The 20,204-nt window shown below is 49.3% G+C and overlaps 1 protein-coding gene across 1 annotated transcript; it reads right to left on the bottom strand.

The window, feature by feature from the left end:
- Positions 1 to 1,412: 1,412 nt before the first annotated feature.
- On the bottom strand, positions 1,413 to 17,810 carry LOC144670090 (gamma-secretase subunit Aph-1b-like). The gene is made up of 6 exons (XM_078532497.1): positions 17,545 to 17,810; positions 14,462 to 14,632; positions 9,243 to 9,316; positions 7,243 to 7,365; positions 3,356 to 3,483; positions 1,413 to 2,405 (listed from the first exon to the last, which is right to left on the bottom strand). Exons 1-6 carry the CDS (start codon positions 17,655 to 17,657, stop codon positions 2,238 to 2,240), a joined length of 777 nt encoding a protein of 258 aa, XP_078388623.1. The 5' UTR covers positions 17,658 to 17,810; the 3' UTR covers positions 1,413 to 2,237.
- Between the last annotated feature and the right edge of the window lie 2,394 nt (positions 17,811 to 20,204).

The following is a 20,204-nucleotide window of genomic DNA, read 5'->3' as shown; positions in this document are numbered from 1 at the left end:
ATAATATATCTTAGAAATATGAAAAGTTGTTTGTAAAACTTATTACTTTACATTCTTACCTTGCTTTCAGTCAAGCTGTCACCGTTGACAGAAGGCTCACAGAAGCCCCTCTCATCCAGCTTCACATGCTCTTTGCTGCATACTGCAGCCCCCCCCCCCCCTCCCCCATAAAGATGGCGGCCACACATTGCTCCGTGTAGAGATGGCGGCCATGCAATCTTCTCCGGGGCTCTAATCCAACGCCACTTTGTGGCTGACGGCTGCACAAATAACTTTAGAAATACAGGACAACTATATTCCCAGAAAGGAATATTAAGCGATGTGAGACAATGAGTAAAATTACCGGGAGATTCTGTAAAAGCAAAAGGGACAGTGGGGTCACCCTGCCGCAGTTTACCGTCTCATCTGAAAGTCGGCACCTCCAACAGTGCAGCACTCCCTCAGTACTGCACTGAAGTTTCAACCTAGATTTTATGCAGAGGTCTCTGGAATGGGATTTGAACCCATGATCTTCTAACTCAAGAGGTGAGAGTGCCACCCACCGAACCACTGCCCGACATTGTCCAGCACTTGATGCAGCAGAGGATGGTAGGGCTCCAATATGCGTAAGCAACTCTTGGCAAATGACAAGGTGCTGAGAGCCCTACCAGGGAAACCTGGCTAAAGGCAAGAAACGCCACAGAGAAGAGAAAAAAAAATCAGAACAGTTAAATGTGGATAAGCTCAACATCTCTGTCACTATTGAAATAATTAATATTTTAATGGCTATCAAGATTAATATTAATAATAACCATCTTAAATTACCAGGGCACTTAACAATAACTGAGTTCACTACTTAAGCATGCAGTCAGTTTGTTGAAAGTCAAACTACTACAGGACTAACCTGATAAATTACTGCAAAGTCTCCAGTTGTTAAGAACTGTTCAGTTTAAGAGCATTTGCAGTTACTTACCAGCAAGAATTTCTTTGTAAACTGCAAAATCCTCATTGCCGGGGATTTTCTAATTCAGGAAGTTCATTAGCCAGTTCAGGTTTAATTTCCCTAAACTCTACAACCAAACTAAGGTTAAAAAAAGTCAGTGACAAGTATGTAGTAAAATTAGTTTAGTCTTAAGACAACTGAGGTTTATTGAGCACATTGTACTTGTTACTAAATTACGCATCATTAACACACAGCAAGACAGGTTTCTAGCAGACGGTTAAAAAAATGGATTGCTAACAGCATGTTAAATAAGATCTAGGACATGATGAGCCAAACAAAGTGGCTGTTTAGGCAAAATAAACTTCACAGAAATTCATCAGCTGAGATTCAAGTTTTACATGATTAGCTCATCAACATTAATAAAATCAATATTTTTAAAGCTTAGCATTGGTGTTTGTGAAGAATTAAATGTGCAAGTCATTTTTCTCCCCCCCCCCAGAAGTACTTATACAGCAGTTAAGAAAATTGCACAAACAAGCAGGGTTGCCAACTCTGGTTGGGTGTATTCCTGGAAATTATCACATGACTTGCCGGCCCCCACACTATCGCCATTGGTCCATCCTCCAGACACACCGCCTTCCAACGACCAATTAGAAAGGGGACAACAGACCCTTTGCAGCCTTATTGGATCAACCTCGACTATAAGTGAAACAGATTTTCTCTCCTATCCCCAACATTTTTACAATTAAGAAACGAAAATAAAATGGAAACAGCACAACATCTAGCCTAAGCCTTCCAAACACAGGATTGCACGAGCACTCCAGTGTCCTGGAAAAATCCTGCAGAGTTAGGAACCCTACAAACAAGGGAGGTGGTCTGCTTCAATAAAGAGCTACAAATCTGTTCAGCAAGGAGCTGTGTATGTTAGTTTACCTACTGCAGACCTGATCAAATGGATTCTTATTGCTATCGTTTCACATATGGTTCATGTAACCACTGCACAAAGCCACTGAGAAATGAGCAGCACTTACATCAATCCATCGGGCTGTCCAATCAGTCAAGCTCATTACGTTGGTTGAAGGCAATTCGAATTCTCAACAGGTATGATTTATACTGAATCTACAGACTGCCCTGAGTTAAGGTTTAAATTACAGCAATTACTTGAGTGCTTTTTCTTTTAAAATAAGAAAAAAAAACACCTTTATGCTTAGCAAGAAGGCAAGGGAGAAGAAACATGGTTTTGTACTCTAAGACTATTCCTCTTCACCATGCATAGTCATGTTGGTTTGGAAGAGCATCCAGCTCACCAAAACTGTTATCTGGGTCGCTGGTTGGCCAAAAGAAAATCTTTATCCCTGCACGTGACACAAAGTTTGAGGTTCCGCACTGAGCCACCTGCAGTGAAAAATGCCCAGATGCCCATGGTCAGCGTGATGATGTATACTGGGATCAGGCTCCCTTCATACTGAGGATTCACAAACGTCTGTATTGAGAGAGGAAAAAAAGCACAATACGGATTGAAAGAAAGGACCATTCTTGAAGCAACAGCACGCCAAGAAGCCCAGGAGATCCCTCGTTTCCCTTCAAAAGCATTGAAGCATTTGGAATACACAGGTTACTGAATTTTACCATCCAGCTTTGGATTCAGCCCAAATGGGATTAAATTCTTAATCAACCGCACTTCATTATGCAAACCTCCATTTTAGTAATGTGAAAAATTACAAATTAAAATTCAGTAAAAAAAAATTGATATGAGCAAAACTCATTGCAGAAGACAGTCAACCTCAAAAAAATTAGAATGGTCGAAGTATTTGCACAGGCCATTCAGCTCATTGTGTCTGTATTGGCTCCTTGCTAGACCAATCAAAATTTAATCCCACTGCTCTGCTCTCTCTCTCTCTCTAGCCCTCTATCTTCCTCTGCTTCAAACACAAAGCATGTTGCGGGCGGGGTGTGGGATGGGCAGGCTGCTGGGCGACAGGGGAATAATCATGAGTCCCATCATAGCAACTGGTTTATGCTCCAATCAAATCCAATTTTTCTTCAAAAAAGAGGTCATTTCCTCTGCCTCAGCCACTCCTTGCAGCAAAACATTATACAATTCCCACCCCTAATGCATGTAATTGGTTGAGGGCAAGATTGGTTCCAGATGTGATGCACCCCATGTTCAAACAGCACAAGAGCACAATTTGGCATAGTATCAATGACTGTGAAGGAACAACAGGAAATTGAGGGAAAATAAAATCCCATATGATTTCCTATTTTAAACCGTGGCAAATTATCTCTATTTAAAATATACATTCAAAGCTGAGCACTGCAAACCACTAACCTACAAGCTGCAAATACATGTTTGTAAGGCTCTCTCTCGGGTGATTTTATCTCACTAGAGTCAGAGTTACCTGAGCTAAATTAACCACAGACATCAACACTTACCACGCTGGATACCACGAGGTGGCTCAGTACAACTGCAGCCAACGCCCACCACTTGCTCTTCTCACAGGCATCAAAAGAGACTATTCCCCAGAACACGTGCAGCAGGATGATGGCCAGTGTCATAAACGCTACAAATAAAGGCAGATCTGTATTTTATAAAGCGTCTTTCACCACCTCAGGACGTCCCAAAGCACTTTGCAGCCCACGAGGTATGTTTGAAGTGTAGTCACCGACGTAATGTAGGAAAGTCACAACCGATTTGCACATAGCGAGCTCCCTCAAACAGAAATGTGGTAACGACCAGATAACCTGTTTTTCAGAAATGTTGTTTGAGGAGTATATATTGGCCAGGACATTGGGGAGGAAGCCTCTGCTCTACTTCAAATAATGCCATGGGATCTTTTAGGTCCACCCGAAAGCAGGTGGGGCTTCAGTTTAATGGAAGACAGGTTCATCTTAGTTGGTTTCCCATTAGGGACTTGTACTCTTTAAATTACAAATATGGACGAAACACCAGGACCTTTTTGACTTTTAACCCAAAAAGGTGTGTCAAGTGGGATAGTGGGGCAAAGATTCATGGAGCACAGGATTGAATTTTGGGCATTTTCAATAGACCTGATTATGTTACTGGACTAATAACCCAAAGAGTGAGTGTTTCAAATCCCATCGGGCCATGTTAAGAATTGAATTCAGCTGCACAAGACTGGAACACACTGATATCAGTAGCAGTGACCACCAAGCTGCCGGATTATTGGGAAAAGCCAGTTCAGTCACGTCTTTAAGGGAAGGAAGACTGCCGCTCTTACACGGTCTGGCCTATACGCGCCTCCAGTTCTCACAAAAAACGGGGTTCACTCACTCTTAACTTCGCTGTGAAGTGGCCTAGCAAGCCATTGAGGACGCCCACATGTTTGGCAGGGATAAGCTGAAGTACTCAACAATAGCACTGTACATTTGAAAGACATAGTAGAAGTGTGTCAGCCTGTCGTAGCCAAGGAATTAGCCATGGGTCAAGTTGCTAGGACGCTTTCCTGAGCCAGAAGATTCTGGGTTGAAGCCTCACTCCAAAAATTTGAGCACATCAACTAGGCTGACACTCCCTGTCCAGTACCGAGATGCCATCTCTCAGCTGAGAAGTTGAAACTAAGGTCCTGTCAAAGAGGAGCTGGGGAACTGTCCCCAGTGTCCAATATTTACCCCTCAACCAACATCCCTAAAAACACATTTCCTGGTCACTATCGTATTGCTGATCACGGGAGTTTCCTGTGCACGCGCCACTGATGCTCCTGCCATCGAACGGAAAGGCGTCAGGATCGGCTGTGAACGCGCCAGCAGCTGCAGTGTGGGCCGAGTGCGCATGTGCAACTGCCCCCGGCACTCGTCATGTGCATAACTGACTGATGCCTTTCCGTTCTGCAACAGGAGCATCGGAGGCGCGTGCGTGGCTGTGGGGCGTCAAATCCCATTTCAGATCTCTCCTTCAATACCGGGGGAATGAACTTGTTCAATTTGCAATGCATCGCCGATACACAAAAATGGAAATAGTGATTGCAGGTTTAAGTAACAGGATGCTGAAGCAAGTTGGAAAGGCTTTGAGGAGGCAATTCTCGGCTAGCTCAGATGGTGCAAAAACAGAAAATGCCCAGATGTTTTGATGCTTCTCAAAGTCTTTTTTGATAGCATCTGCAGAAAGTCCTATTAAAACAGCAATACCCCAGCGTATTTCTGGTAAGAACTTTAATAACAATGACTAACAAATGAACAGAATATCTTGGGAATAGTTAATCCTAACATGATTGTTTTAATTTACTCCCTAACACCAGGTTTCAGTTTGCACCTCAAAACTTAGGCTGTCTATATATTTTTATCAACAGTCACAGATTGCAACTCTTTCGAGTACGATCACAGTTCTTGGTTTCCGGGAGTGGGACGTGAACCCACAACCCTCTGATTCAGAGGCGAGGGTGCTATGAACTGAGCCACAGCTGACACCTCCTCTTAGGCTGTCTGCCTAATTACACATGATAAAGTCCCATACTGACTTACTGTGACCAACACTATCACAGAATGGTTACAGCACAGGAGGAAGCCATTTAGCTCACTGTGTCTGCTCTAGCACTCCGAATGAGCCATTCACTTAGTGTCACTCCGCCACCTTCTCCCCGTAACCTTGCACATTCTTCCTTTTAATCCCTCTTGAATGCCTCGAGTGTACCTGTCCCCACCACACTCAGGCAACGCATTTAGATCTTAACCACTTGCTGCATGAAAGTTTCTCCTCCTGTATCCATTGGCATTTTTTTTGCCAATTACCTTACAGCAGTGCCTTCTGTATCTTGATCCTCCCACCAATGGGAAAGGTTTCTCTCTATCTACTCTGTCCAGACCCATGATTCTGAATAACTCTATCAAATCTTTTTTGTTTTCCTTCGAGAAGGGAAAGTTGAGTTGTAGCTTCTCCAATCTATTTACGTAACTGAAGGTTCTCATCCCTGGAACCATTCTCCAGAATCTTTTCTGCACTCTCTCTATTGCTTTCACACCTTTACTAAAGTGCTGCCCAGAACTGGATGCAATACTCCAGTTGAGGTCGAACCAGTTTTCTGTACAAATTTAAGACTATCTGTCCAAGTGCAGGGAGTGCTCCCCCTAGTGTTGCAGCACAAATAAACACAACCCAAGATTACAAGGCTGTGAACTTCAGCCCATTTTCCAATATAAAAAGGTGCTTTTCGTACAAGGAAGTCTGCTTTGCACATGCAGTGCTGAGAACACACACACACCTGGATGCCAGAGCTATTCTGATGTAAATGACGAAGAATTAGCTTTTGTATAGCAGTTGGTCATTTGTTTAGGACATTCCAATGTGTTTTGTAGCCAATGAATTACTTTTGAAGTGCAAACAATTTACATCCAAGTAAAGTCCCAGAAATAGCAATGAGTTGTCTGACCAGTTAACCTGCCTTTGCTTTTGTCCCCACCCCCTCTTTGAATAACGTCAAGGCACCTTTGACATTCACCTGACCCATATCAGCAAAAAAGGATTAGCTCTGGGTCCTCTCTGAAATTCATCTCCAACAATTCAGCACTTCAAGTACTGTGCTGCACTGAAATGTCAGCCTAGATTATAGAGAGCCATAGAAGCTTTCAACACAGAGGATGGGTGGGGGTGGGGCTGGGGGTGAGGGTGGGGGAGCCATTTGGTCCATTGTGTTTGTGCCTGTTCTTTGAAACAGAATTTTCAAAACTAACCACACTGCTCTACTCTCTGACTATAGCTCCATGTCCTCCTCTACTTCAAATATTTATCATATTTTCCATTAAAAGAGGTCTCTCTACGGTCTCTTCCTCAACCACCAGCCACGGTCTAATTGGTTGGCGGAATAGGCTTGAGAGGCTCTTCTAACCCTCTGCATAAGGAGGTTTCTGTTTATCCCACTCTTCACATGGTGAGAATTTTAAATTGATGACCTCCTCTTGTCACCAATCCCTCTGCTGGAGCTAGTCTTTCCCATTTCATCCCATCAAAATCCTTCATTTAAAAAGACTCCTTTTGGCCTTCCCTGCCCCAGTGGGAGCTGTTCTGGATATCACGTCTTTCCTCATAACCATGGCTTCCCATCAGGGGGATCATCCTGATGAATCTTTGTTTTCATGTCCTTTCTACCAAAATTGCCATTCCGCTCACATTCCGTACCTGTTGCAGGTCCATGAGCTCAAGTTATCAGCTGCTAAGCTTTCAGGACTGTCCGATTCCAGTCTTGCTGTGTTGAAACTGCCCCCCAAATAACCTCCTCGCCACACTTCTGATGAGAAGCCCATCCCCCTCCTTCCTCAGGCAATGGTCAATAGACCTGCCATTCTTGACCAGATCTGAATGCACCTACCTGACAGAAGGAAATAATGCGATGAATCCCCGTGAATGCCGACTGTGCCTGGGCCCAGGGAATCCGCGAGGATATTTACAACCGAGAAGGCTCCGCTCATTATACCAAATCCCAGCCCTGAAACTGTGCAAAAAACACAAACCCTTATTTAAAAGGAAGTAGGATCCTACTGCAAAGGTTGGTGCAGGTGGTCAGTCACGCCACAAACAGGACTCTCCTTTACTGCTGGGGCCTACATGCTTCTCAACCACGTCAACCAATCATAGACGAGGAAGTCCCCCAATTTGTGCTGGTTTCCGCCAATGACAGGGCAATAATAATTGATCCCCGTGTGCCCAAACTGGGGTACCAATTCCTGGTGCCTGCTGGAAAGTTCCACGCATGGATAGTGTTGTGGGAAGGCAGGGTGGGTCTCGGCTGAGACTATCTCCAGTTGCACGGTCTGGCAATTCTTGGCCACCAAGCCTCATACATGGAGAATGATCACTTGGGGAGGGTTACCGAGTATCTGTGAAATCCATAGAAGTCAGGAAGAGGAGGGCAACAAAGAGCCACATATCAAAGACCAAATCGCATTCTAATGTGATGATATCATGGAGAGGCATCACCACCAATTGATTAGAGACTCAAACTTTCCAGCACAACATCTAAGACTTATAGATATGGCACACTTACTGTAAAAGCGACACACCCGACTGGCTAAATTTCACTGAACCAAGCAAGAAGCATGGTGCAATTTTTTTTGTTTTACAGCACTGGATAATTTAGTCATGATCTTTGTCAGTTAGAGAAATTATTTTGTTCCTTGAAACCAGACCCTGTTCTGACAGAAGGGGCTCGATAGTTTGGAACTCCCTTCCGCAAACAGGAATTGATGCTAAGCCAATTGTTGGCTTTATATATTAATATGATTTTTGTTAACCAAAGGTATTAAGGGATATGGGACAAAGACGGTTACTGTATATAGAGTTTGGTCCCAGCTATGATTTCACTGAATGAGGAAAAAGCTCAAATGGATAAATGGCTTTCTCTTGTTCCTATGATGATGTGATATGCTGGGTTACTAATCTTGTTGGCGATTCAGGTTGGATTATTCATCTCTGGTGTTCAGGTAAGTGTTGGATTAAGCTCTTGGACCTATGCCTTGACATCCACCATATAAAGAGCTGCAACAAACAGTAGACAGTTCCCCCCAACAGTAACTAAGGTCTTGTATAAGTTCAACATTATATCCTTGTTTTTTTATTCCGTGATTGTACACATTGGTAACACCAACATTTTTTTAATGGAGTACAAATTTCACCATCTGCTGTTGTGGGATTCCAACCCAGAGCATTACCCTGGGCCTCTGGACTACTAGGCCACTGGCAATACCACTACGCCATCACCTCCTTCTCAAGGGATGGGGAATAAACGCTGGCCTAGCCAGCGAAGCCATTAATAAATAAAAAGAACTTGCGTTTACATAGTGCCTTTAATATGGTAAAATCTCACAAGGCACTTCATTGGAGAGTTATCAAACAAAACTTGACACCGGGTCACGAAAAGAGATGATCGAAAGAGGTTGGTTTTAAGGTGCGTCTTAAAGGAAGAAAGAGGTAGAGTGGGGGAGAGGTTTAGGGAAGGAATTCCAGACCTTAGGACCCAGACAACTGATGGCACATCCACCAGAGATGAAGTGATTAAACCGGGAATGTGCAAAAGGTGAGGAGTGCAGAGAGTTCAGAAGGTTATATGGCTTGAGAAAATTACAGAGACTGGGGTGCTGGTGGTGGGGCGGGCGTGGGGTGTGTATTTGAAAATGAGGGTGAGAATTTTAAAATCAAAGCAGTGTCAGGCCAGGAGCCAATGTAAGTTAGCGAGCACAGGAGTGATGGGTTTATGGAGGGCAGAAGATGGGAGGGCTTTCAGGAATCAAGTCTAGAGGTAACAACGATGTGAATGAAGGTTTCAGCAGCAAATGAGCTGATAATAGGTTGATTTCCATTACAGAACCTTACCATAAGCCAGCTGTTGAACAGAAATAGGCATGATCTCCTCTCGAGTTATTGCCAGTAACCCTTCATTTGCCTTCCTAAAAGTTTCAGCAGAAGAATCCAAAAATTACCCAGAGATGTCCACAATTGTTAGATGGTAAACATCAAGATTAGAACTAGATAATAAACTTAATTATGTTTAACATGAGGTCATGCATCAACTGTATAAATTTGGAATTTTTTTCAAATACAATGTTTTAACAAAAAAAAGTCCAGAATCCATTAAATTGAGGTCTTATTGAATACGACCATTGCTGTGTTATTAAGCTGTACAGACTGGAAAATCCTGGCTCAATTCTGAATTAGCTGACCTGAGCCAGGACAACTAGCCCCCGATTCCAAAACATTACCAGGCTGGGATGCGATGCCTTCCACGGTTGAATAGTTTGCCAACACAAGTCATCAATAGGAACAATGGTCACATGGGTGAGGCACTGGCACTGCTATCTTAGGAACTTTACCTCGCCTTCAGGAGGTGGACAGTGACAGGGAGAAAAAAGCGGATATAGTGCAAGGGTAAAGAGGAAAGACTGGAATTAGCTTTGCTCTATCAATGAGGCGACACAGGCTTGATGGGCTGAATGGCCTCCTCTGTGCTGAGCTTCTATGACTGTCCTTGCCCCGTAAAGGAATGGATATTTCCAAGCGTGGCAATATCGCAGAATTTTAACTGCACACGAGGACACCTTTGGCCCATCGTGTCTGCACTGGCTCTCCAAAGGAGCATTATGACTTGGTGCCATTGCCCTGCCTTTTCCCCATATTCCTGCACATTGCTTCTATTCAAATAATTATCTAACGTCCTCTTGAATGCCTCGACTGAACCTGCCTCCACCGCACTTACAGGCAGTTCATTCCAGACCCGAACACTCATCGCGTGAAAATGCTTTTTTCTCACATCACGTTTGCTTCCTTTTGCAAATCACTTTAGATCTGCGCCCTCTCGTTCTTGATCCTTTTGCAAGCGGGCAGTACTAAACATAATGGCAACGATCACAGGCGCACACAACTGCAGGAACCCACCTGAAGAGAGTTTCCAATTGTTGAAATAGTCGTCGCGTGTTTTAGATTTAACTTTGTATTTTATGTGAAGGCTTGAGTGGGGAATTCAGTGACTGATTCCAGATGCATAGCTGGAGATGGTAACCTAGCTACAGTGGAAGAGATATGTCAAACACCAGAAACTCCGGTCTCTCCACTGGTTAAAAACTGAAATAGTTCAAAGTTTGACCTCGTTAATTAAACTGCCTATGGGCCAGGGTTTGGAGGTCGGCAGGCGGAGGTGGTTGGCGGGCTGGGGAGCCACCCCTGCCATCTGCCCCCGGCCGCATTTTCACGCTGGCGTGCCAATTGAGGCCCGAGTGTGAACGGCGGCTTCCCCAATGGTCGGGAAGGGGTGGGTGGGGGCCTGTCGGCTGCTCCTGGAGGTGACGGCTGCCAGGATGGACACCCTTATCCCCAGGGATGGAAGGAGGAGGCCACCGCACCCGACAAAAAGAGTTTGGGAGGAGGTGGCAGTGCTGGTCAGCAGCCACGATGTGGTGTGGGGCACCTGGGTCCAGTGCTGCAAGAGGCTTAATGACCTGCTGCACTCAGGAAGGGTGAGTACCGTGTTGGCGTGGATCATGTGTTGAAGTGTTAAGGTGTGGCCATCATGCCGTGGAGCTCAGGGGTGCTAGGGTCTGAGCGCCAACTGTCAATGACGCCGGAGCTGGCCAAGGGGGTGAGCCCTGGCTGCTTGGCCTGAGTGCCTTGTGCCTCGAGGGCCACGACTCGGATGTGTCCTGCAAGGTGCTCCTCAGGTGGGGTTGGCCAGGCTGCAATGGCGCTGCAGGTAACGAGTGGACTAATCAATGCTCCTCTGTCCTTTCAGGAGGAGACGGCCCATAACAGCATTGAAAGGTTGTGGACAGGCGGAGCCACCCCCTAACCCTAACCAGATATGAGCAGGACACCCTTGAGTTGGAGAGCATCACGCACCTCGGTCAACCAGCTGCAGAGAGGCTGGAGTGTCAGACAACGGTAAGAGTGCAGTGCACTGAGGTGAGAGTTTGGGATGGTACAAACATTCTTGTGTAGTCTCATCATTGCTGGAAGCCTCAGGGTCCCTGGCATGCAGAGACAGTGTGATGGCTTAAACTAATGACACGTCGTTGTTCTTCTTTAGGTTTGCCATCACACACCCAATCATAGGACCCCGAAGACCCACCCCTGACGCCAGAGGACCACCAGGCTTCAGATGCGCCACACCCGCTCTCTGAACCAGCGCAGATACCAGCGCCTCGGTGTGCGTTACATCTTCGAATGTAGGTGCACAGTGGTGAAGGTACTTCACACTTGCTTGAGGTGCAGGAGGAGGCAGAGTGTGCCCAGCGCGCAGTCAGAGGACTGCTGGAGACCAGGACGATGCTCAGTTGAAGTCAGCTGGTGAGCCTCCGGAGTCTTCCATTAGGCGGCAGATGCAGGATGCCCAGCGAGATGTACGGGATGATCTGGCGGAGATCCATGAGCATATGCGTGTCATGGTTTCCGTTATGGAGAAGTCCATGCGGAGCATCAGCGCCGTGTTGACCCTCATGGCCGAGCGCACTGCCTCCTTCATTGAGTGAGTGGTGATTCTCATGGAGAGGAAGCTCCAGGAACAAAATCAGGGGCTCCTGGGTTGCGCTCAGACCTGCAAGCCCTCGCACAGGTACTGACCTCAGGTGGTCAGTGCCCATGTGGGAGATGGATGAGGCACCCAGCTAGGTGCCCGTCCATCAATGGTGAGCAGGAAGGTCCAGAGTAGCCTCACATTGGCACATGAGCTGCCTGTTGTCTCTGTGGGTTTCTCTCAAGGTGCTCTGGATGACAGCAGCAGCTTCTCCACCCCTCTACCAGTGACTGTGGCATCTGATGAGGCTGCGGCGACTGAGGAGATGCCAGTCGTAGAACTGGCCGCTCCCTCCCTCAAGGCTCCACTGGCCAGAGGTCATCAAAGCCAATAGGACAGCAGAGTCAGCCGGCTGTCTCCAATGCTGGTGCCAGCGAGGGGGGCACCCAGATGTAGCAGTTGAGAACGTAAGTTTAAGGCACCATGAGCACAAGAGGGATTGGTTGTGCAATGGTTTGTTTAGTTTAACTGGTCTGGGGTTGAAGGCCAGAGAAGGTTCTGTTCATTTGTTTTGACTGTCAACAAGATAAATTTTCTTTTGTCGTAATGGCCTGAGCATGCCTCACCTTTTTTATTTGATGTGGTGCAGGGTACGCCAGTATGTAATGTTGGATTTGGATGGCTCGAAACTTTATTCCACAGGCACTGAGTGGATTTTGGGGTCAAAGGAAAGGGTCATTTCAGGCATCTGGGATGGAGGCAGCAGCCCTGGCATGTGGTGGTAGCAGATCTAGCAGCCTAGCTAGAGGAGCGTTGGATCAAGGTGTTCCTGTCTGCCTGGAGGTTACAGAGGTCTGCCTCCACGCCCTCAGCGTTCTCCTCACCGTGCTCCTCTTTTGACTCACTATTGGATTCATTATCTGTGGCCTGTGGAGCTGCGTCAACATCCTCTCCCTCCAGTGGGTCCCCCCTTGCCTGTGCCAGGCTGTGGGGAGCGCAGCATGCAACCACCATCAGTGAAACCTGCTCGGGGGGGGGTATTGTAGTGCTCCCCCTGAACGGTCCAGGCATCGGAAGTGAGCCTTCAGAAGATCTATATAGTCTTCTCTATCACTGTCCCTCTGGAGGCATGGCTCCTGTTATAACGCTGCTCTGCCTCTCTCCTTGGGTGGTGAAGAGGCATTATAAGCCACCTTTTCAAAGGATAGCCCTTGGCACCCAGCAGCCATCCATCCAGTTGGGCTGGAGCACTGAAGAGCCTCGGCACCTGGGAGTGTCTCAGGAGGTACGCATCAGGGGAGCTGCCAGGGTACACTACACAGACTTACAGAATATGCATCCTATGGTCACACGCTATCTGCACGTTCATGGAGTGGAAGCCCTTCCTGTTGACGAAGGCACCCGGCTGACCCGCTGGCGCCTTGATGGCCACATGTGTGCAGTCGATTGCATCCTGGGATGCGGGGGAACCCAGCAATGGCTGCAAAACCTCGGGCTCGTTCAGCCTGGCTGGCCTCGTCCGTACGGAAATGAAAGAAAGTCAATACCCGCCTGTCAACGTCAACTGGCTTTTTACTGGCCTCTTAATTAATGGTCCTGCACCCGCACCTGCCCGCCGAGTGAAACACCACACAATGACGTCGGGACACTCACCCAACGTCATCACGTGCTATTTTACGCTCGAGCGTGTCGGGCGCGCATCCGCACACCGAGGGAAAAATTCCGCCCATGGTATTTTCCCCGCAGTCGGTTGTTGAATACATGGTGGGGGGAGGGGATTTGTATTCATTCTCAGGATGTGGGCATAGCGTATACTGTGCATCACCAATACCTGGCAGGAGGTGGTTGTGGCGAGCCACATTCTTCAACCACTTCATGCGTAGCGGTTTGATACAACTCAGTAGCTTGCTAAGCCATTTCAGAGGGCAGTTACCAGTCAACCATTGAGTCTGGGGTCGGATATAGGCCAGAGCGGGTAGGCGCAGCACAATTTCTTCCCTAAAGGGTATTAATGGACAACAAGCCAGTAATTTTATGGGCACATCACTAATGCTAGCTCTTTATTCCAGATTTACTTAATTAATCGAATTTAAATTCCCCTAGCTAGTGTGGTGGGATTTGAACACTCGTTTCCAGATCATTAGTCCGGGCCGTTGGGTCACCAGGCACGTAACATAACTAGCACGCTATCGTACCCATGGGCTTGGAGGGGCTGGGGGTAGGTTATACACAGAATGGTCCCAGAAGAGAGATTGTAGGCTTCAGAAAGTCGCTCCATAGAGCCACCCAGTTTTCTGAACCTGCTACTACATCACGAAAGTTGACAATTTACAATGTGAACAGCAAAGCAAAACCTGTGACAACAGGAGGTAAGGTTCGTAGGCAATAAATACGCATCCTGCACAAGGTGTTTACTTATACTGATACAATCACGTGAGGCTAAAGCTGTTAAACACCTTTACCCGGGAACATTCCAGTCATTTGCCAACTGGACTCGTCAAATGCTACTTTAGACAGCGAAATTAACCTAGGCTTTTAGAAGTTAAATCGCGTATTTTGTTTTGAACAACGTGAGCTGATCTTTTCTTACTTTAATAGCTTATAGTAACCAAATCGAATGAGCTCTTGAAGCAGCACTGAGAAAATGACGCCAAAGATGAGAAGCCCCTTCTGCATTATCGCATTGTTCTTGTCACTTAGTTGCACAGCAACAACCCACACAACTGACGACAGCAGCAGGGACACCAACCAGAAGAAGGCCCTGAGGATTAAACAGATTCATATATCAATCCCACAGTGTTACATTCAACACTTCAGATCCAACTGATTGCTGTTCACGTAAAACCAACATGTTTTTTCATGTGCTGCTTAGTTGAGTATCCCTCAGGTAGAAACACGTTTGGATGTTCAGTCCCTCACCCATCACCCCTGCGTTTGCTGACCTACATCGACACGCAGCAGTTCCCCAATGCTTCCCATTGAAAATGTTCACCCTCATTTTCAAATCCCTTCATGGCCTCCTCCCTACAATCTTCTCTAGCCACACAAACATCCCAGAGGTTTGCGTTCCACCTATCCTAGCCTCCTGTGCACCTCCCACCTAATTTGCTCCCCCATTGGTGCCCGTGCCTTTAGCTGTCTGGGCCCAAAGCTCTGAAATTCCCTGACTCTCTCCCCCACCTTTCAGACCCTCCGCAAAGCCATGCTTTATGGTATAGCTTCTAGGAACCCGTCCTAACATCTCATCTTTGGCCATTTTAGCCTTTAAAGGACCTTGGGGCACCTACTACTTTAAAGGTACTACATAATGCAAAATACTGCAGATGCTGGAAATCTGAAATAAAAACAGAAAATGCTGGAAATACTCAGCAGGTCTGGCAGCATCTGTGGAGAGAGAAACAGAGTGAACGTTTCGAGTTGAATACGACTCCAAGCGGGCTCTCCTTTCTGCCATCTGGTCATTTCTTTTGTCCTCTGCTTTTTCCACACCCTTCCTGACAGCTTTCTGCAGGCACTCTGGTCAGCAGCGAGGGCTTCCCCCATGCTTTAACCCTGAAGTCTCACTTGCAGAGATCCCCGTATCGCAGACGTGGATGACCTGTCTGCAATACAAGATTGTCACTGAGCATGTCTTTGGGGACGCGGCCATAATCCATTGAGCTCGCCCAACCCAGCCGCTGTTATCAGCGAACATGAACTCACAGGCTAGGACTTCACACGCTTCGGTCTTGCCAAGTTGAACAGCTTGCCATCAGCTCTAGACTGCAAGTAGGCACCCTCGTCATCAAAAATGTACAATGGCAGCATGGAGAAGAATATGCCAAAGAGAGTTGGCACCAGGACATAGCCCTGCTTTACCCTGCTGCTGATCTTGAAAGCGTCTGATGTTGCTGCATTGTAACTGATGGAACTGCGCGTGTTCGCGTGGAAAGAGGAAATGATGCCCAGGAGTCCGGGGTGGACAGCCCATATTTTCCACAGTTTGTCTCAGCTGATCAGTTCGAAGGCCTTGGTGAGATCTATGAAGGTAATGTAGAGTGGTCTGTGCGGTTCACTGCATTTCTTCTGTAACTGCCGACAGATCTCGCGAATGGGCTCAGCAGTCCGCTCGGCATATGGGTCAACAATCTGTCACAAAGTCCTTCAAAACTCTTTCTCCCTCGGGAAGAATTTCAGCTCCTCTTCTAGGATTCAGCCTGACCGCCAGCCACCAAAAGTGCACAACCAGCCTCAGTCCCACGGGTACGGTCCTCACCAAAAATAGAACATGTCTGCAGCACCTCCTCAACTCTGCTTACGATGGTCTGGATGGTGTAGATCCACCAACGTTATCTTCAAAGTAACAGAAACTGCTGCAGCAGCTGTGCATTTGCTTATTCTCAGCTTCTGAATCTAGCCTCTGTCTTCTTCAGCCTGCCCTATACCGAACCACCAAACTCATGACCTGAGCTCCAACAGCTCTGTGTCCTTTTTATACAGTTTCAGTCCCCCCTGAGGCTTTTGGTTTCCAATCTGTTTGAGTCTTGGTTTCCTTAGGAACTGGGAGTTTCCCCAGTTTCATTTCCCCTTTGCAATTAGGGTCTGTCTGAAAGAATACAAGCTTTGAAACTACAGATTCTATATGTACAACTCAGGCTGAGACACTGAGCCCAAAAACAAGCTACACAGGGAATGATGTCCCATCACCTCCTAAAGATGACTGCACTGCACACAGATACCAGATTCCCCCCCCTTCCACCGTTACCCTGGATCAGACATACTTCCCCACACTGTTTTGTGCATTGGTTAACCACTGTCTCAGGGGGAGAGGGGGGTTGGGGAGGAGGTGGGAATGGGGGGGATGGGGAGAGGGGGGATGGGGGGGATAGGGAGAGGGGGGATGGGGATGGGGGGGATAGGGAGAGGGGGGATGAGGATGGGGAGGAGGGGGGATGGGGAGGGGGGGATAGGGAGGGGGGATGGGGAGGGGATGGGTAGAGGGGGGGATGGGACAGGAGGGATGGGAGAGGGAGGAGGGGGGATGGGGAGAGGGAGGGGGGAATGGGGAGAGGGAGGGAGGAGGGGGGAATGGGGAGAGGGAGGGAGGAGGGGGGGATGGGGAGAGGGAGGGAGGAGGGGGGGATGGGGTGAGGGAGGGAGGAGGGGGGGATGGGGAGAGGGAAGGAGGAGGGGGGATGGGGAGAGGGAGGGAGGAGGGGGGATGGGGAGAGGGAGGAGGGGGGATGGGGAGAGGGAGGAGGGGGGGATGGGGAGAGGGAGGAGGGGGGGATGGGGAGAGGGAGGAGGGGGGGATGGGGAGAGGGGGGGGATGGGGAGAGGGAGGGAGGAGGGGGGGATGGGGAGAGGGAGGGAGGAGGGGGGGATGGGGAGAGGGAGGGAGGAGGGGGGGATGGGGAGAGGGAGGGAGGAGGGGGGGATGGGGAGAGGGAGGGAGGAGGGGGGGATGGGGAGAGGGAGGGAGGAGGGGGGGATGGGGAGAGGGAGGGAGGAGGGGGGGATGGGGAGAGGGAGGGAGGAGGGGGGGATGGGGAGAGGGAGGGAGGAGGGGGGGATGGGGAGAGGGAGGGAGGAGGGGGGGATGGGGAGCGGGGAAAGGGGTCTGGGGTCTCCGGCCGGGCCCTGATCTCTCCTCAGCCCCTCCCGCTGCCTGCAGTCCCGAGGCCGCGCCCTCACCCTCCGATCAGGAGAATAACCCGCAGCGGTTCCCGGGCGATGGTGAAGAGGAAGAGGGAGAGCGCGGGCCCGAAGGCGATGAAAGTGCAGCCGAAGAACACGGCTCCCGGCATCGCGGCGCCTCCCGCATCAGCTCCGAACCCGCATCGGACACACAGCAACAGGCCCGACTCCGCCCCCCCTCCCTCAGCGCCGACTCCGCCCTCCCTCCCTCAGCGCCGACTCCGCCCCCCCTCCCTCAGCGCCGACTCCGCCCCCCCTCCCTCAGCGCCGACTCCGCCCCCCCTCCCTCAGCGCCGACTCCGCCCTCCCTCCTCAGCGCCGACTCCGCCCTCCCTCCCTCAGCGCCGACTCCGCCCCCTCCCTCAGCGCCGACTCCGACCTCCCTCCCTCAGCGCCGACTCCGCCCCCCCTCCCTCAGCGCCGACTCCGCCCCCCCTCAGCGCCGACTCCGCCCCCCCTCCCTCAGCGCCGACTCCGCCCTCCCACCTCAGCGCCGACTCCGCCCTCCCTCCCTCAGCACCGACTCCGCCCTCCCTCCTCAGCGCCGACTCCGCCCTCCCTCCTCAGCGCCGACTCCGCCCTCCCTCCCTCAGCGCCGACTCCGCCCTAGGAAGAGAGGGGCAGAAGGGAGAGGAGGCCAGGTGTCCCTATGCGGCTTCCAGGGGAGGGTCCTGTGGGAGGAGAGGTGCAGGCACAAGGGGTGCAGGGCCAGCAGGTAGGCCAAGGTGGAAGGGGCCACCAAAGATGCCTCTATCCTGCTGCCAGGGTTTACAGGCGGCGATGCAGCTACCTCAATATGTCCGAGGTGCAATACCGAAGGAGGCTCCGCCTTTCAAGGGAGACCATCACCTCCATCTGTCAAGTGGTTGGGCCTGAGATCACCTCCAACTCTGTGGGTGGACACCCCATGCCAGTGGGCCTGAAGGTCACAGTCGCCCTCAACTTCTATGCCTCCGGCTCTTTCCAGGGGTGAGTGGGGGATCTGTGTGGAGTGTCCCAATCAGCTGTCCACGGTTGTGTCAAGTTGGTGACAGAAGCTCTGTTCTGTCCCAGGTGGGGATTGACTTTCATTCATTTCCATACCAACGAGACAGCCAGGCTGAGTGAGCCAGAGGCTTTGTAGTGATTGCTGGGTTCCACCGTGTCCAGGGTGCCATCGACTGCACACATGTGGCCATCAAGGCGCCAGCGGGTGAGCCGGGTGCCTTTGTCAACAGGAAGGACTTCCACTCCATGAACACCACCCAAGAACAGAGGCAGAACAGCGTTATAATAGGAGCCATGCCTCCACAAGGCGGTGGTAGAGAGAACCATAGGTCTTCTGAAAATGGGCTTCCGGTGCCTGGATCGTTCTGGGGGCGCACTGCAATACCCCCCAGAGCGGGTGTCACTGATACTGGTTACATGTGGCTATCTCCACAATCTGGCACTGTTAAGGGGGGAACCCACTGGAGGAAGAGGATGTTGACGCAGCTGCACAGGGCACAGAGGATGAATCCAGAGGACGGTGAGGAGAATGCTGAGGACGTGGAGGCAGACTTCTGTAACCTCCAGGGAGACAGGGACACCAGGGACGCCTTGATCCAACGCTCCTCCAGCTAGGCTGCCAAATAAGAGCTACCACCTCATGCCAGGGCTACCACCACCATCCTGGATCGCAAAAATGACCCTTTCCTTTGCCCCCAAGATACGCTCAGTGCCGGTGCGATAAAGTATCGAGCCACCCATGTCCAGCATTCCATACTGGCCTACCCTGCACCTACAAAACAAAGGAAGCATACTCAGGCCAATAACACAAAAGCAAATGTAATTTAATGTTGGAGCTCACAGATCATTGAAAAGAACAATATCAGGTATTGCTGGTCACACCATTAAAAAAAGAAAAAAAAATTGGGAGAACAAAAGATCACTCATGACCCGTACTTCTTGTGCTTAAGGTGCTTTAAACTTATGTTTATGGGAGCTGCGTCTAGGTGCTCCCCCCTCACTGGCACCGGCATTGGAGACAGCTGCTGACTCTGCTGTCTTGTTGGCCTTGATGACCTTGGCGGGTGTCCTCTGGCCAGTGGAGCCTATGATGGCCCCGCCTGGGAGGGAGTGGCCAGTACCATGGCTGGCATCTCCCCAGTTGCTGCAGCCTCATTGTCATGAAGCTTATACATTAATTGTATATAATATTATCGGAAATTTTTTTTTTAATAGAAGTTTAGTCTGTGGATGTGTCTTAATTAGATTAAAGCCAGCTAGACTGGGCGCTTTGATGTGTACTCGTTTTGAGATGTAAGAGAGGTAGCGTGCTTTTGCATTTTGTTGAATAGAGCCTTCAAGAAGGGGAGTGAAATCTGACAAAAATAGAATTACCTGGAAAAACTCAGCAGGTCTGGCAGCATCGGCGGAGAAGAAAAGAGTTGACGTTTCGAGTCCTCATGACCCTTCCGCAGAACTGAGTAAAGTTAGGAGAGGGGTGAAATATAAGCTGGTTTAAGGCTGCGGGGGGTGGGGGGACGGGGGTGCGGTGGTGGGGTTGGGGGAGAGAAGTTGGGGGGGGTGATTGTAGGGACAAGCAAGCAGTGATAGGAGCAGATAATCAAAAGATGAGGAGTGTGAAGTGCCCTCACCAATGTGCACCGAGATCCTAGCCGCTGAACTAATGCCCA

The sequence above is a fragment of the Cetorhinus maximus genome, chromosome 30 (assembly GCF_964194155.1).
Source record: "Cetorhinus maximus chromosome 30, sCetMax3.hap1.1, whole genome shotgun sequence".
In the NCBI taxonomy this organism is placed as follows: Eukaryota; Metazoa; Chordata; class Chondrichthyes; order Lamniformes; family Cetorhinidae; genus Cetorhinus; species Cetorhinus maximus.
The sequence above is the reverse complement of the archived record's forward strand: the minus strand, read 5'-3'. Positions and strand labels throughout refer to the sequence as shown.

Coding starts and splice junctions, on each gene's coding strand:
- LOC144670090 (XM_078532497.1), bottom strand. CDS start 17,657: ATGCCGGGAGCCGTGTTCTTCGGCTGCACTTTCATCGCCTTCGGGCCC. Junction 9,317..14,461: donor GGTTACTATAAGCTATTAAA/GTAAGAAAAGAT, acceptor TGAAACTTTTAG/GAAGGCAAATGAAGGGTTAC. Junction 3,484..7,242: donor GCATTATTTCCTTCTGTCAG/GTAGGTGCATTC, acceptor CTTTATTTGTAG/CGTTTATGACACTGGCCATC.